The sequence below is a fragment of the Dendrobium catenatum genome, unplaced genomic scaffold (genome assembly GCF_001605985.2).
Source record: "Dendrobium catenatum unplaced genomic scaffold, ASM160598v2 fragScaff_scaffold_421, whole genome shotgun sequence".
NCBI lineage: Eukaryota > Viridiplantae > Streptophyta > Magnoliopsida > Asparagales > Orchidaceae > Dendrobium > Dendrobium catenatum.
The window spans coordinates 714,879-731,751 of record NW_021318883.1 but is presented as its reverse complement, the minus strand read 5'-3'; the positions used below and the strand labels follow the sequence as shown (position 1 = coordinate 731,751).

At 36.3% G+C, this 16,873-nt stretch overlaps 1 protein-coding gene across 8 annotated transcripts; it reads left to right on the top strand.

Moving 5' to 3' along the window:
• Positions 1–228: 228 nt before the first annotated feature.
• LOC110110390 (probable histidine kinase 3) lies at positions 229–8,090 on the top strand. Of its 8 annotated transcripts, none has more exons than XR_003700516.1 (13): positions 229–896; positions 1,007–1,230; positions 1,626–2,160; positions 2,425–2,688; positions 3,210–3,379; positions 3,463–3,675; positions 3,750–3,936; positions 4,216–4,267; positions 4,376–4,605; positions 4,727–4,825; positions 4,916–6,027; positions 6,887–7,271; positions 7,716–8,090. XR_003700516.1 is itself a non-coding variant. In XM_028694254.1 (12 exons), exons 3-12 carry the CDS (start codon positions 1,765–1,767, stop codon positions 7,149–7,151), a joined length of 2,988 nt encoding a protein of 995 aa, XP_028550087.1. In that variant the 5' UTR covers positions 229–896; positions 1,038–1,230; positions 1,626–1,764; the 3' UTR covers positions 7,152–8,090. The 8 variants fall into 8 exon arrangements, 6 of the variants coding, with proteins under 6 accessions (XP_028550087.1, XP_020697520.1, XP_020697505.1 ...); XR_003700517.1 differs by having other exon boundaries at positions 7,712–8,090; XM_028694254.1 differs by having other exon boundaries at positions 1,038–1,230; positions 6,887–8,090.
• Positions 8,091–16,873: the final 8,783 nt, after the last annotated feature.

Here is a 16,873-nt window from a genome sequence, read left to right as displayed (position 1 = left end):
ATATGCTAAATTTCGGCACATAAAAAGAATTTTAATTTAAATGCGGCCTTTTTTTGCTCTTATGGATGAAAAAAAATTAAAAAAAAAATTAAAGAGGAAACAGACTTCCCAGCCATAATTGAAGGGAAGGCAATAAAGCGGACACAGACTTCTCAGCCATAATTGAACAGCAAGCTTCACAACAAGCTTTTTTATCGAAGGAACCCTCAACCTTGGTAAGGATTTTTACAGAAGAGTACAAATATCATAGGCTGTCTCAAATGGTGGAGCTCCATGGTGTCCCCACACCTTATCATTCCTTATCATCACACCAAGCTATCCAAAATCTTTGAAAGAAACTCAAAATTTGCTCAAACTTCATCGCAAACGCTTCACTTTTTTAAGCGCCTCCGCCTCCCTTCGCCATCCTTTCCTCTTCCCATACAAGCTATCCAAAATTTGAAAGGAACTCGATAACTTGTTCATAGAAGTTGTACAACTGCACAGTATAAAGGCCTCAACTTTTTCAAGCAGTCTCCCTCTTCCCTTCTCCAAGTTCACCCCTTCCCCTTCGTCTTCCTTCCTTCACTTTAACACCTCCCTTTTTTTTTTGTCTTTTTTTGGTCATCATCATCTTCATCTTCTTGTTCTTCTTATTCTTATTCTATCACATCGAATGTTTCATGTCATTCACAAAACGCAATATAACCATTTGGCTAAGACGCACTTCGATGTCCTTTTGAGCTGGAGCAAGCTCGTCTCTATATTGGGAAATAGAAGGAAGAAGGGGGCATTCTGGTCACTGAGAGAAAGAGGGAGAGAGAGCACAGAGAAGCAGGGAGCAGGAGCACTTTCGTTCGGCCTTGGCTACTAGCTTTGATTGGGGTCTGAAGTACATGAAAGGCGAGTGATTTCTGGTGAGTGGGGGAGGTGGCGTGGATGCCTTTCTGGCGCTTTATCACGCTTTATCTTATTGATGCTTCTCCTGTTTTTACCATTTATTTTTAATCATGTTCATTTTGGATAGATAATGGATAGATAATGGACAGGGCAATCAGACATCCCTCACCACGTTATTCCCCCATCATTCTCTCAAAGGAATCTACTTTCACGGAACCAATGATTCAGGATTCCTACCAATAATCATCACCAAGCCACCTCCATCTTCTTGCTTCTTATCGCCATCATCTCTTCTGCCGCCCCCTTGGAGCCAAATCCCACGAGGGTGATACAGTTCCTGTTCGATTCTAGGTTCGATTCCTTCATAACTTGCGTGTGATCTGCTTTGCAGTAACTAAACTCTTTTTTCTGTCTATCTCAAGGTCGAAACTTGCTGGGTTTTACTTGTTTTTCTGATTTCGATTTTTTTTTCGCTTTTTAGGATTAAGCTGAGACTTGCTCTGTAGTTAAATTTTGTTTGCTTTTTGTTCCTCCCTTTGTCTTTCGTAGATTTTAGTTCGTTATCCAAGTATTCGATACCTCCAGTTAGTTCCAATTTGTTGGACATACAGGAGGACCTTTCATTTAACCTTGATTTTTTGGCCATGTTGTTTGGATTTTTGTTAACTGAAAACTTTGTTTTTTTTTTTTTTTTATACGTTAAAGTCAACTGAGATTACCACTTCATCTTGGTTCTTCAAATCTAGCTCTTCATTGCAAGCATACCGTTGAGTTCCTGGTTCAAAAGAACATGAATACTTAGTTGCTACTCTGGATGATCTTTCTTACTGTCAGAAGATTGAATTTTGATAAGTATGCTGGTTATGGATCTTCTATGATTTCCCCATGAACTGGTTTATTGATGCTGGAGTCATGGAGCAGAAGAGTGGCTTCCTTGGTGATAAGGGCAAGTGTTGGTTATGGTGGGCAGAGGAACTCTCGTTGAGGGGTTGGAAGAACCACATCTACTGCCATTATTTTGGTTCCAAGAAAATCAGGGAGACTTGGTGGAGAAAGCTTCTCTTTTTATGGGTTGTAGGTTGGTTGCTTGGTTCTTTATGGATTTTCTGGTTCATGTACTCACAAGCTGTTGAGAAGAGGAAGGAGACACTAGCGAGTATGTGCGATGAGCGAGCTCGGATGCTGCAAGACCAATTCAATGTGAGCATGAACCATCTTCAGGCTTTAGCAATTCTTATATCAACCTTTCATCATGCAAAAGAGCCTTCTGCAATTGATCAGGTAGTACCTCATCTTATAATCTTTTCTTTGTTTTGCATTAGACAACGTAGAATTTTATTTTGCCTGATTTAGGCTTCGTTTGGTACGGCTTTCTTACTGCTTCTTAAAACGTCTTTTTAGTAAAAAAAATTATTTTTTGTACTAAAAAGCCGCTTTAAGAAGCAGAAAGAATGTTGTCCCAACTGAAGCCTTATATAGCTTTTTTTCTTCTTGATTGCTACTGAAAGAGCTTTATTTGGTTTGGATTTCATCATTAATGAGCAGATGACTTTTGCAAGATATGCTGAAAGAACTGCTTTTGAGAGGCCATTGACAAGTGGTGTAGCTTATGCTGTTAAGGTTTTACATGCTGAAAGAGAGGAGTTTGAGAGGCAACAGGGATGGACCATTAAGGTAATGTATTCCAAAAAGCAATCTCTGGCTGCTGAGACACAGGAGGTGTCACCTGTACAAGTGGAGTATGCTCCTGTTATATTTGCGCAAGATGCATTTAAGCATGTAATCTCAATTGATATGTTGTCGGGCAAGGTAAAGTTGTCGACCTATTTGTCTATCTACCACTCATTATTCAAATCCAAGACTAAGCTGTTGCTTTCTTAAGTAGGAATGTCATTAGCTCTTATGTACTCAACTAAAATATTCCCTGCTTTTTATAGTAGTTAAAAATTTCGATAAATTATTAGGTTCGGACACTGGATAGAGAGAATCATCCGAATTTCTCTCTGTCTATAATAAAAGCGCAGCTGCTACAGTTCCTGCGCTTTTATTGTAACCCATTTTCCCATATGATGAAGCAATTTGTTATCATCTAATTGTGACTGGTGATTTTGCGTATTGTCATAAGTATGATGTTCCAAATTATTCGAAAGTGAACTTGGTTCGATAAGGCTGAAACAGTTATCCAAGTCTATTTCTTTGCTTACTGATACAATATAACTGGGTATCTGCAACTTTTGATGAGATTTAATAGCTAGCAGTGTTATGTTTCTAACTTACCCTTCATTATGAATATATAAATATATTAGCTGAGTGAAAATTTCCATATGCAGGAGGACCTTGAAAATATCCTAAGAGCCAGGTCGTCTGGGAAGGGTGTTTTAACAGCTCCCTTCAGGCTTCTAAAATCAAATCGTCTCGGTGTCATCCTTACATATGCGGTCTACCGGAGAGAACTTCCTGTAGATGCAACTTCGCATGAGCGAATCCAAGCTGCCATTGGGTTGGGCATTTGATTAATAACTCAAATATATACTAGAAAATATATTTCTATTCTTAGAAGCTCATTTTAAGAACTTTTTTCAGGTACTTGGGTGGAATTTTTGATGTTGAAGCTTTGGTAGATAAATTACTTCACCAGCTTGCTTGTAAGCAGTCTATTATGGTTAATGTTTATGACAACACTAATTCTGATGAACCTATAAGTATGTATGGTGCAAACATTACTAATAAGGGCATATACCATAAAAGTTCTCTCAATTTTGGGGACCCAATGAGAAAACATGAGATGCATTGCAGGTAACTTAGATGGTTTTTTTATGTGGAATTATTGAACAGGAACATATCATAATTGGCCATGAATTTGCAATCAGGTTCAAGCAAAATCCACCTTTGCCATGGCTTGCAATTACAACTTCATTTGGAGCTCTCGTTATTGCATTACTGATCGGCTACATTTTCCATGCAACTGTCAACCGCATAGCTAAAGTAGAAGATGACTACAGAAAAATGATGGAGCTTAAAAAGAGGGCAGAGGCAGCAGATGTTGCTAAATCACAGGTAATTTAATAAATGTTTTGTTTTATTTGTTAAGTGTTCTGGTTAGTTAATTATTTTTTCAATGCAAACTTATTCTGGTAGAGGTGGACCTAAAAAAACCTGGTTAGAAAATATTAGAAATGATCTTTCTTTATTAGATTTAAACGAAAATTTGACTTTTAATATGACACAATGGAGAAAAAGGATTCATATAGCCGACCCCGCATAGTGGAAAAAAGCTTGATGGTTTTGTTGTTGTTGTTGTTGTTGTTGAAACTTATTCTGATGCTTATGTTTTAGTTCTTGGCGACTGTTTCTCACGAGATCAGAACCCCGATGAATGGAGTTTTGGGTAAGGATGAAATACTAGATTGTTACTTGTTTAGTTGAAGCTCTATTTCTAAAAGTATTATGAATCTTCCTCAAAAAGATTCTACTAATTGTTGTTGTTGTTGTTTAGGTATGCTACAAATGCTCATGGACACTGATCTTGATATAACACAAGAAGATTATGTTAGAACTGCTCAAGCTAGTGGGAAGACTTTGGTCTCACTTATAAATGAGGTTCTTGATCAGGCAAAAATTGAATCTGGTAAGCTTGAGCTTGAGGCTGCTCCTTTTGACTTGAGATCTGTTTTTGATGATGTCCTGTCACTCTTCTATGTTAAATCTCAAGAGAAAGGAATTGAGGTAACTAACTGCAATTTGTATGTATGTTTTTATCTAATAATGTTATCATATCTTTATAAGAATGTTATTTTCCATCATCTGACTTTATGTTTTGGATTCGCCGCTTGAATTGGGCGTATAGTTGGCAGTGTATGTTTCCGATCTGGTTCCAGAGACCCTTATTGGTGATTCAGGACGAATTCGCCAAATCATCACGAACCTGATGGGTAATTCAATCAAAGTAAGACTTGGTTTCCAACTATTGTGTTTTAATTTGCTCCAAGTATTTCTTTTCTCTTGTTGATCTGAGCCTTTTATCAAATGTTTCCAGTTCACAGAAAAGGGGCATATATTATTAACTGTTCATCTTGTAGAAGAGGTTATGGCTTGCTCATTAGAAGAGGAAAAGAAGGGACATTCTTTGTATAGCTTGAGTGGTTATCCAGTGATTGATAGAAGGCAAAGCTGGGCTAACTTTAAAATCTTCAACCAAGACCTTCCAGGATTTCAGCAGATTCTCTCATCTTCATATTCTGACCTTATAAACCTGATCATTTCTGTTGAAGATACTGGAGTGGGGATCCCGCGCGAAGCCCAATCCCGAGTATTTACTCCCTTCATGCAGGTTGGGCCCTCGATTTCAAGGATTCATGGAGGTACTGGAATTGGGCTAAGCATTAGCAAATGCTTGGTGAGTCTAATGAAGGGCGAGATTGGTTTTGCAAGTGAGCCTCAAGTAGGTTCTACATTCACCTTTACCGCTATTCTTTCAAGAGCACAAGCCAACTTGAACGAGTACAAGCCATCAGAGTTTCAAGGAATGACTTCTTTAGTCATTGATCATAGGCCAGCCCGCGCAAAGGTTACAAGATATCATCTCCAACGACTCGGAATACAATCCGAGCTAGCAATGGATCTGAAGGACGCCATTCCATTGATTGCAGATAGAACACAGCTTGTTAATATGGTACTTGTTGACAAGGAGGCTTGGTCAAAGAATGAAGACCTTTGGCCTCTTTTTATGGACAAACTAAGGAAGGAGAAAAAATTAGATACTCCAAAAGTTTTTATTTTGGCTAATCCTTGTAACTCTGCTAGGAACGGTTCAGCAAACTCTATGGAATATGGTTCTACAGTGATTATGAAACCCTTAAGAGCAACTATGCTTCTAGTATCTTTGCAACGTGCCATGGGAAGTGGAGGCAAGGATAACTTCCAAAATGGAGTGCTTCCTGGTTTGTCTTTGAGTAGCCTTCTTCATGGAAGGCAAATTCTTGTTGTTGATGACAATATAGTGAACCTCAGAGTAGCTGCAGGTGCTTTGAAGAAGTATGGAGCTGAAGTAACCTGTGAAGATAGTGGAAAAAAGGCTATAACGAAGCTCAAGCCTCCACACAAGTTTGATGCTTGTTTTATGGATATTCAAATGCCTGAAATGGATGGGTATGCCCCTCTTGCATTCCTTTTTATGAGAACTGATGGTTCATTTCTGTTTTTCATAGGAAAAGGCTGTCATTCTATGATGCACTGACACTTCTCTTCAAAGAGGTGTGCAATGTTCGACACGGATCCAACACGACACGCGTCTGACACTTCTCTGACACGTGTCGGACACGCCAAAAACTTGTCCGATTAAAAAATATTAAATACAAATTGGACACACGTATCTTAAATACAAATTTGATGCTCGATGCTAGCAATTTCTACACCCACAACTTGACATCTCATCTTTGTCCAACGTCATCTCAACATCTACGATCAATGCCCTCTCAACATCGATAATAAATGCCCTCTTAACATTGACGCCCAATATTTACTGCATAACATCAATGCCTAACTCTCGACAACATTATCATCTCCTCTCTCGATGACTGATAAACGGCATTGACGCCCGACTCTCGGCATCCTAATGTTAATCATTTTAAGCTCAAATTCTAGTTAAATGACTTATTTTTTCTAATTTTTTTAAATTATATTTATTTAATTTTATACATTATTTTTAAAATATAAAACTATAATACCGTGTTCAACTCGTATCTGTGTCATATATTTTCAATAATTGACATATCCCGTGTTCGTGTCGTGTCGTATCTGTGTCGTCGTGTCTGTGTCTGTGCATCATAGCTATCATTACTACTGATCAGTTATTGCTTTAGATAATATCTCAGACTTCTATATCATGAATTGAAATTTTATCTGTTAAACTAACGTTCATTGATATTTTTGCTTGTGATAAAATTTACTGTTGACTGAATTTTTTGACTTGAGAAAGGTACTGTGGCATTTGACTATCTTTTTTCAGGTTTGAGGCTACTAGAAGGATACGCGAGATGGAGGCTAATATAAACGATCGCATAAAGCATGGAGAAATTTCTTTAGAAGATTGTGGTAAAACATTGCATTGGCATGTTCCCATATTGGCCATGACAGCAGATGTGATCCAGGCTACACATGAGGAGTGCTTGAAATATAAAATGGATGGCTATGTGTCAAAGCCATTTGAAGGAGAGCAGCTATATAGGGAAGTCACTCGATTTTTTAAATCAAACACAAAGAAGATTCAGTAGGTCAGCTTATTGTTCTTAATGATACCAGAGGATTTTGACAAGAGGGCTCTTCTAATCCAGCCTCACGAATCCATCGAGCTTTTGGTTGATTTGATGAGTAAGCGCTCCTACGATTATGAGGTAATTTGCATTATGCAGTTATTATATATGTCGATATATATTCAGCACTTGGAATTATTCTGTGCAGAAATCGGACTCAGAACGCCGTCTAGAAACCAACCAGAATGCGTCACGTCAGCAGTACCGAGCAGTACTAAGTCGCGGTACCGAGCACAGAGGTGACGTGGCACACTCTGGTTGGTCTCCGGATGACGTTCGACGTCCGCACAGAATAATTTTTCCTGAGGTTCAGGAAAGAACTTCATACCCTACGATGATGTTCCATCACACAACTAAATTTGATAGTGAACAAAGATTCTGAGGTTGGAGCAGTAGGTAGGTTTCCTCCATTTGACCTATAGATGTGATACATTCTAGTCACAAAAAAAGAACTTTATATGATGCAAGAAATAAATATGGTAGCAACTTGCACTGAAGTAAGCTTTTATTGGAAATGTAAGCCAGGGGTGAGACTTTGCACTCTGCAATTTCTACTCTGAAATGGAGCTCACTAACTTCTGGTTCAGATCAAAGCTAGACAGTGTAAAGATGTAGAAGTAGCTATTGACCTCAAATTCCATGTCCTCGTTGTACAGTAGGGAGACACTTCTTTTCCTGGTTTAAAGGTTTGTGCAGTAGATTGAATGAAGTGTAAAATAAATATGGTAGCAACTTGGGGAGATTCTTTGGTTCCTTCTACCAATTATGATTATGAGTGTATAGTGATGCACAGTCTTTGACATCTTTCAATTATTTGTTGAATCATCTGATAGTTTTGCATCTGAACTTTCTCAATACTTTATTGCTTGGATGTTAATTAATAAGAAAAAAATTGTTCAAGTCTGGTCGCTTGTTCTTGTGTTTTTTCCTCATAAAATTTAGCCAGTAACCTCTCATAAACATAATTGTTTTCTTGATGTTTTGGTGTTCTATTTGAGATGAAAGTGCTTGGGACTATGAATTTCAACTCATGAACTGTCGCGAAAGGTCTTTTTAACAGCAGTTAAAACTTATTTTGTAGGCTTTGGATTGTGAATATTTAAATTTCGTAATGTGAGTATTTAAGTTTTATTTGGGACAATTTTTTTAATGCTTATTAAAGCAACTTTTTAGTATAAACAATTTAATTTTTAAACTAAAAAGTTGTTTTAAAAAGCAATTAAAATTGACTTTTAGCACCAGTTCAAAAGTCATTGTAAGATGTGATAAATACAAAACTTTGGTTGTGTACCTACCATTGTTCACTATTGTAGTTTTCTACTATCACTCATTGTCACCCACCATCATCACTTTCTCCTATTGCTCTCATCACATGCTTTCTTTTATCCCTCCCATCTCCTCCAAGCCATGTTTCGCTCTCTTGATTTTTTGGGAAAAAAAGAGACCCGCTCGACAAGCATCTTCTTGAAGCATAGGAAAGGAGGAGGAAGAGAGGCTGAGATAGACTCTAGCTCAAGCTATGACTTTCATTTTAGCCGTTAATGCCAAGCTTAATCCATCTCAGTTAAAAATCAACTTCTCTAAAGCCAGCAATGGGAGATAATTGATGATGGGAGCGACAATAGAAAATCGGCAATGGAAGCAATGATACTTAAAGAAGTTAAGGTAAGCAGTATTTTTTGATGTTATTTAATGGTTTAAGTATTATCTACATAAAAATAAATTTAGATGTTATATATATATAATCAGTAGTTTTAAGTATTGTGTATACAAATCCTCCAAATAAAGATTTCATTAGTTATTCTTCCCATAAACTCGATATGATCCAAAATCTTTTCCTAATTTTCAATAATATGCAAAAAGCAACCCATAACAAAAAATAATAAAATATCAATTAGATTTCAACCCTTCTTTTCTTTACTCTTTCTTTTATAAATTCTTTATTTGTATAATTTTTTTGTGCATGAATTTAGTTAAATTATAGTTATAAATTTGATCAAAGAGAAATTATTAATCTTTTGAAAAGTAATTGTTATGTAGTAATCTTTTAATTAATTATTAATAAAAAATTATTTTAATTTAATTTTTGCTACGAAAATGATCTTTATTATATTTCTTTTATTTTGAAATAATCCTAAATTAGCGCAATATTATTTAGGTCAATAATTTTATGCTGAGTTTTATAAAATTGAATTTAATTATACTAAATTTTGTAATTTTTTCTTCATTAAAAGAGTTTCTTATTTCTTTTTTTGCACCAAATATTAGCTATATTAATAAGAATGACAACAATAAGAAATTTAGATGAACATAATTTGTTTCCATAATATTCACAAAATATTTACAAAAGCCTTTTAGGTAAAGATCATAAACCACTTATTTTTAAATAAAACACTCATCCTCATACAAATGCCAATCTAATTTCAACATCCATATTGATTTGGGATAGCATTGGCCTCTAGTGTTTACCGATCTAGCCCTCTTCTTTATATTTGGTGAAGGCCATGAATAACGTCATCTTCTTCTTGGTTATCTTCTTCTTCTTCTTCTTCTTCCCTTGTATGTTATTTTGATTTGAAGAGATGCTCCCAATAGGCTAAAAATACGTGATCAATTTGGATTGTATGTCTAGTGCATTTCACTTGTTCTTTTTATGAGTTATTTTTCAGAATGACATAATATAGTGGTGTATGAAAATAGTGATATAAACTTATATATATCTAAGTGGATTTACTAAAATATCATTATTGTACGGTACATGTAAGGTGGGAAACCCAATATACATTTACTCCTAAGCTCACATTTGTAGCAAATACAAATAGCAAGCCATGTTCACTCAAATAGGTTTTCTTACCTCTTTTCCATATATAAATTGCAACATCCACTGGATAAGTTGAGCAAAAGGATAAATTATATAACATGCATAAGTACTACTAAAGAATTTAGCACTTGATGTATCATGCATCAAGCAATAACCAATAATGAACTGGGTGTAAGTACAAATATATCTAATTAAGTATATATCGAGTATATCCGTATAATAGTTTTTAGTGAATTTTCAAATCAACCATCATAATATCATATATGTTTTGCACGTGTTTATCCCATATTAAATAATGTCATAATTTTATGATTAAATTGGTCATTACATAGAGCTTCAGAAATTATTTATATGCTAAGAAGCTCATCTAGCCATGTGCAACATTGTACACTAACTCTAAAGCACTATGGCCCATAAAGATTTGGTCATTTATTTGGACACCTAATATGATCACCATACCTTGGAGAGTAACAACTTCTCTTTGACTAATAAGTAGAGGATATTTATTTGTGTGGACCAACATTCCACTAAGGCTATGGTAGATTTTGATCTAGCTAAATGAATCAATGTTGATAAAGATAGATAGCACTTGCTATCTCAAGTGTTTCAATAAACCTTGGCTAGTCCACAAAACACTATCTAGCAATAGTAGCAAGCGGCTAACAACCTCCAATATGATTTCTTGTATTCAAATCATTAATGACTCAATAAGAGACTAATTAATTTAGTATTACCAATATATAAGCAAGGTTATTATTTCGAAGCCACTACTAAAATATAGGGCTATCGCAACACAAAATTAGACATTTGCCGACGGTTTTTAAAACCTCTCATAACAACTGTTGTGAAAAATCTTATTTTTTGATAGTAAGCGGGTTGATTGATCTAATCTATATAGATGTGCAATGCTTTGGTTGACCACTTATGGTGGTCGATCGCTCCATATCTTTGTTTATGTAAGCTTCTCATCAACAATGGGCCTTGGTCTTCTGATATTGTTTTATTGATTTTTCATTTCTCTTATCAACAAGAGCTTCTATGGTTTATCATGAGAGGATAACAGGAAAATAAAATAAGAGGACTCTTTGTCTTAGGCTCAATTTATGGGGAAAGGAAACCTTGGGGGATATAAATATTCAATCAATTTAAATATTTTAAGAGCAATTGGATTCATGTTCTCAAGGCATTGTTTAAACTAAAAGTATCATGCGTTGTTAATACTAATTAAATTAATAAGCCACATACAATTATAACTTAAAAAAAAATTATGAACTACTAACAACATTGCATACCTTATTAGATTCCTAGGAGCTGGTCAAATTCTTTTTTAGTGATTAAGGTTTTGTAAATATGCTATAAAGAAATTAACAGTTGTTATATAAAATAGCTTTCTAATACAAATTGGGATAGGGCAATGCCGTATGCTTTAAAAATTTCCCCGAGCTACTAATCCAAGGGGACGACTTGGACTAACACAAGAGATTTGCACTTCATCATACCGCAAGGTGGGTATTTATAGTTGCAAGGACGAAGAAGATAATAAACTCTCTAAAAATTTCTATAAATTTTTCAATGACTAAAATAAATTTTTGAAAATTTTAAGAGACAAAAATAAATTATCTTTATAAATATATATGAGAATTCAAAAGGTCATTTCAGAATTTTTTTTATTTTCAAGCAGTTTAAAAGCCCAAATACACTAAATAATAATAAATACAAGTATACTAAATAATAATAAATGAATTACGAGTGTGATGCCCTAGCCGCCTTCCCCTTCCCGCTACTTGGTTTTTTTCCCTCCTTTTCTCTGGCCGCCACCGGCCTTCTCGCCGGTGGCCATCATGGATCAGCTGGTTCAGCTGGATCCCAATCTCTTTCCACCCCTGCCTCATTCCATTGTCCCTTCTGCTACCCCGCGTGTGTTAGACCGTCGTTGGACTAATATTTTAGCTGATCCCGGTCCCTCTTCTCCCCAAATTCCTGTTTCTCTCATAGAAATGCCGGAGGACATCATTCCCTTCAACAAAGATTTTACTGAAGCTGCTGCTGCGGAGTGGAGTCTTTGCCTGGTTGGGTACTCAATAGGTAAGCGACCATACTATGAAGCCCTTAAAGAAACTGTAAAACGTATTTGGAAGCTCAAAGGTACTTTTCAACTCATTGCTCTTACGAATGGGTTCTTCCTCTTCAAATTTTCTTTGTTGGAGGATTTTGATATGGTGTGGTCGAAAGGGGCATGGTTCTAAACCATTTATTTTCCAGAAGTGGACAAAAAACTTTCATCCTACTAGGGAGAATTTCACTACTGTACCGATTTGGGTCAGGGTTCATAATCTCCCCTTAGTTTGTTGGAATTCAGAAGGGATTTCCAAGATAGCTTCAAAAATTGGAATCCCAATTGCAGTAGATGCGTTGACTGCTGCAAAAACTAAATTAACTTATGCTAGGATTTGCATTCAAGTTTCTACTACTTCCTCTTTTTCGGAATCAGTAGTTGTTGCTATAGAGGGGGAAGTTATCAATCTTCAGATACAATATGAATGGAAACCTTCTCCATGCTCTTCTTGTGCTTCTCTAGACCACTCATCTGCACAATGTCCATCTTCACTGCAAAAAGAGCAGAATAACCAAGCACAAAACAGGGGACGTAGTTCATCACGAAATCCTCGTAGGAAGTCCAAAAACCGTCCCAGAAATATAAATCAGATGTTAGCACCTACATCTAAACCTGTTACCGAATCCTCTAACCCCATGCTTATCAATCATGCCGCTACCACCTCTGTGCTATCCATGGTTCCGCCCCAAGTGACTTTTCCTACCACAATACACTCTACTGCAGACATAGCTAAAGTAGCATAGCTGCTTGGAATATTAGAGGCTTTACTGCTTCTAATAAGGTTACTTTTTGCAAAATGTTAGTCAAAACTCTTAATCTGGATATGATATGTATCATAGAGAACAAAATTCAGCTTTCTAGCCTTTATGATGGAGCTTTTTACAACAGCCACTTGGTATATGATGTGGAATCTAGCTGCAATAACTTTCACTGTGCCATTTCGGGTAGGATATGGATTAAATGGAGCCCGGACAAACTGTCACTTCACCCCTGTTTTTACTCCTCTCAAATGATTGCAGGGATGGTACATAGCACTCCTTTTCTTCTTTCGATTGTTTATGCCTCTAATCTTCAGGAGGGTAGGAGGACTCTCTGGGAGGATTTGAAAAATATTACTCCGGTTGTTGGCATACCCTGGATTGTGATGGGGGATTTCAATTGTTGCAGGTTCCCCTCTGAAAAATTAGGTGGAAATGTTATTCACCAAAACCAGCTTCATGACTTTAATAGCTTCATTTTTTAATCCAATCTCAATGATTTGGCTTCCATAGGCCCCCCCTACACTTGGTATAATTAGAGGATTGACAGTCCTATACACATCAAATTAGATCGTATGTTAGTAGATGAACATTGGTTACCTTCTTTTCCTAACTCTTTTTATATGATAAAAAACCCTGATGGTTCTGATCATTGCCCCATTATTCTGAAATTTGGAGTCAATTCCTCTGCTAGTCATCGGTTTCTCTTTAAAAAATTTTGGCTCAAAAATGTACAATTATGGTATTTGTTGTTTGAGATTTTTGTTGTCAAGGCAAAAGGCAATCTGTTGGTAGATCTTTGCTCCAAGATAAAATTATTGAAATGTGCTGTAAAGGGGAAATATTGGGCTACTTCGAATTTGATTGCTGATAATATTAAGAGGCTTCAAGACAAGCAAGCTGCTTGTCTAGGTAATTTGAATTCTGCTGGTGATCTCATCCAAGCTTCCATAGAGCTTAAAAGGGTTAATTTGGAGCTAAAGGCTGTCACTTCTACGTGGTTCTCTTGGGTTAAACAGAGAGCAAAAACCAAGTGGTTATCTCAGGGAGAGGACGATCTCAAATTCCTTTATTCTAGGATTCGTATGAGGAGAAGTTACAAAAAAATTGCTATCACGTTGGCTATGTCTGATTCAAATTCCTCTTTGTTTGATGCTATCAAAGAGTCCATCTCTTACTTCCAAAGGCTTTTTAATGCTCCTCAGAATCAGAACTTCAATATCGATTTTTCCCGCTGGTAATGTTATCCCCTCTGATTTATTTAACTCACTTACTTCTCCTTTCATAGACAAGGAGATAAAAAATGCGGTTTTTTCGGGGGCTTCAAATTCTACTCCATGACCTGATGGGTTTAACTTTGAGTTCTTTAAATCTACTTGGGTTGTTATTGGACCATCAGTTTGCAATGTTGTTAAGTGTTTTCACAAAAATCCTTACATTCCTCGCACGGCCAAAGCTACTGCCATCACTCTCATTCCTAAATCTAGTCATGCTGAGGCAATTATAGATTTTCGTCCTATTGCTCTTTGCAACACTATTTACAAAATTATTGCTAAAGTCTTGGCCTGTCGGATGAAACCTATTATGCCTCTTATCATTAAAGAAAATCAAGCTGGTTTCATACATAACAGGATATCTACTGATAATGTATTACTAGTGAAAAAAATTCTTCAATTCTCTAGGAAATTCTCTAAATCTAAGCTTATGTGTGTGAAGCTAGATATCAAAAAAGCTTTTGATAGTGTTTCTAGGGAATTTCTTTTAGCTAGAATGTTGCAAAAAGGATTCCCTGCTATGTTCGTAAGGTGGATTGAAGCTTGCATTATGGATGTGTGGTTTTCCTTATGTATTGATGGCACTTTAGAAGGGTTCTTCTCTTCTATATATGGTCTTAGGCAGGGTTGTCCGCTGAGTCCATACCTTTTTAGCATTGTAATGGATGCATTATCATGTTTATTGGATTGCAATCCTAATGAGAATAGTTTTGAAGCTCTTACTATTGGGGACTATAGGCTGTCCCATCTGATGTATGCAGATGATCTGATTCTATTTGGGAAAGTTGAAAGCAGTAACTGTAGGATTCTTTCTCAAACTCTGCAAAGCTTCTCTTTAGCTTCGGGTCTCTATGTAAATTTTGAGAAAAGTTCTATCATCTTGCCTCCTAATTGCACTATAGCTGAGGGTATTTGTACTACTCTTAATATCTCTGCTCCTTCCACTTCTATGACTTACCTTGGGATTCCCCTATCCCCATATAATCCCAAGCTTGCCAGCTTCTCACAGCTATTGGAAGGTGTTATTAAGAAGTTAGCTGGATGGAAAGCTAAGGCCTTATCGTTTGCTGGAAGGCTGTAATTCCTAAGGTATACTATCTGGAACACTATAGCATACTGGATAAGAGGGGGAATTATGCCAAAAACTATTCTAAAGCAAATAGATAGAATTTGTGCTAAATTTCTATATTTTGGTGAATCTAATGCTAAAAAAATGCATTTAATATCATGGAGGAATACCTGTAAGCCTAAAGCTATGGGGGGTATCGGCTTACCTTTCTTACACTCTCTTCAATTTGGCTTCAACTGTTCGCTTATTACCAGGATATATAATTCTTATAGTCCTCTTGCCATCTGGTTATTTAATACCTATATTTCTCCTTGGAAGGAGCCTGGTACTAAAGCTTCTAAGTTTGGAAACATATCTGTATGGATGCCATTATTGCAAAAGAAATTTTTCATTTTAGAGTATCTATACACTCTAACTTTGCTCTCTATTGGGACCATTAGTTTAATGATAAAAGACTAAATGAAGTTGAGGAAGTCCTGCCCATCCTTATTGCTTTTCCTATAAATGATCGTATTTCAGTTATACTTAATGATGCTGGCTGGGACTTGCCTAATACTCTGCCCCTTGCTGTTCACCGAGCTTTTTCAGATATTCCAGTGCTGTTGGATGATAGTATAAATCTTTTTTGGGGTGATTGTAAGAAATGTAAGCAAAGAGCATATATGAATTTTTATTACAAAGACTTTGCTAAGGTTAACTGGTGGCATTTTGTGTGGCACAAAAGGTATGTTATTAGGTTCTCCTCTTTTTGCTGGATGGCACTTTCGGGTGGTTTAAAGACTGCAGATATTCTTACAACTAGGGGGTTGGTTGTAAATGTTAATTGCTCTTTATGCCACACCTGCAACGAATCGGTTAGTCACTTGTTCTTTGAATGTGACTATTATTTTGCTGTACTAAAAAATCTCATGAGTAACCTGGGTAATCTACTGCTAAGGCCTAGTATCTTACAAATATTTGAGTATATAGATGAAAAGCATAATAAGGATAAGAATTTCTTTTTCCTTATTATATGTTGTGCGGTTTACCACTTATGGAGAGAAAGGAATGAAAGAAAATTTGGTACTACTTCGGTATCCTCCACCACCTTAGTCCTTAAAATTAAGGCTGCTGTGTTATCAAAAATCATGAATTGGAAAACTGGGGATAAGCTGATGGAGCTGCTTTAAGGTGCTTTCTATGTTTCTCTGTTTCTTTGATAGCATCTGCAGGGGTTTCTGTATCTGTTGGTATTTCATGGCTGATGCAAATTATGGATTTTTGCTGCTGGTTGCTGAATTGGATATATGGGGCAAGGATGAAGAACTGCTTTTTTCTCCTTTGGAGGGCAGAAATTTTGGTCATTTTTTGCAACCAGGTTGAGAGAGCTACAGTTCCTAAGCCCATGGCTTCTATGCCTCCCTCTTCCTTTTTATTTTTGGGTTTCAAGTCTTTCCCTTTAAATGAGTTTTATGCTGTTTTTCTATAGGTGCTTCCATAAGGGGATTTTTTTGTATTGTCTTTTCCCCTTTTTTGGGTCTTTGTTTTTTGGTCAAGGCCTTTACTTTATGTTTTTATTTCCTTGCTTTACATGTAACTAAGTCATTTTAATGAAAATGCCCAGAATTTTCCCAAAAAAATAAATAAATAAATAAATGAATTAAAT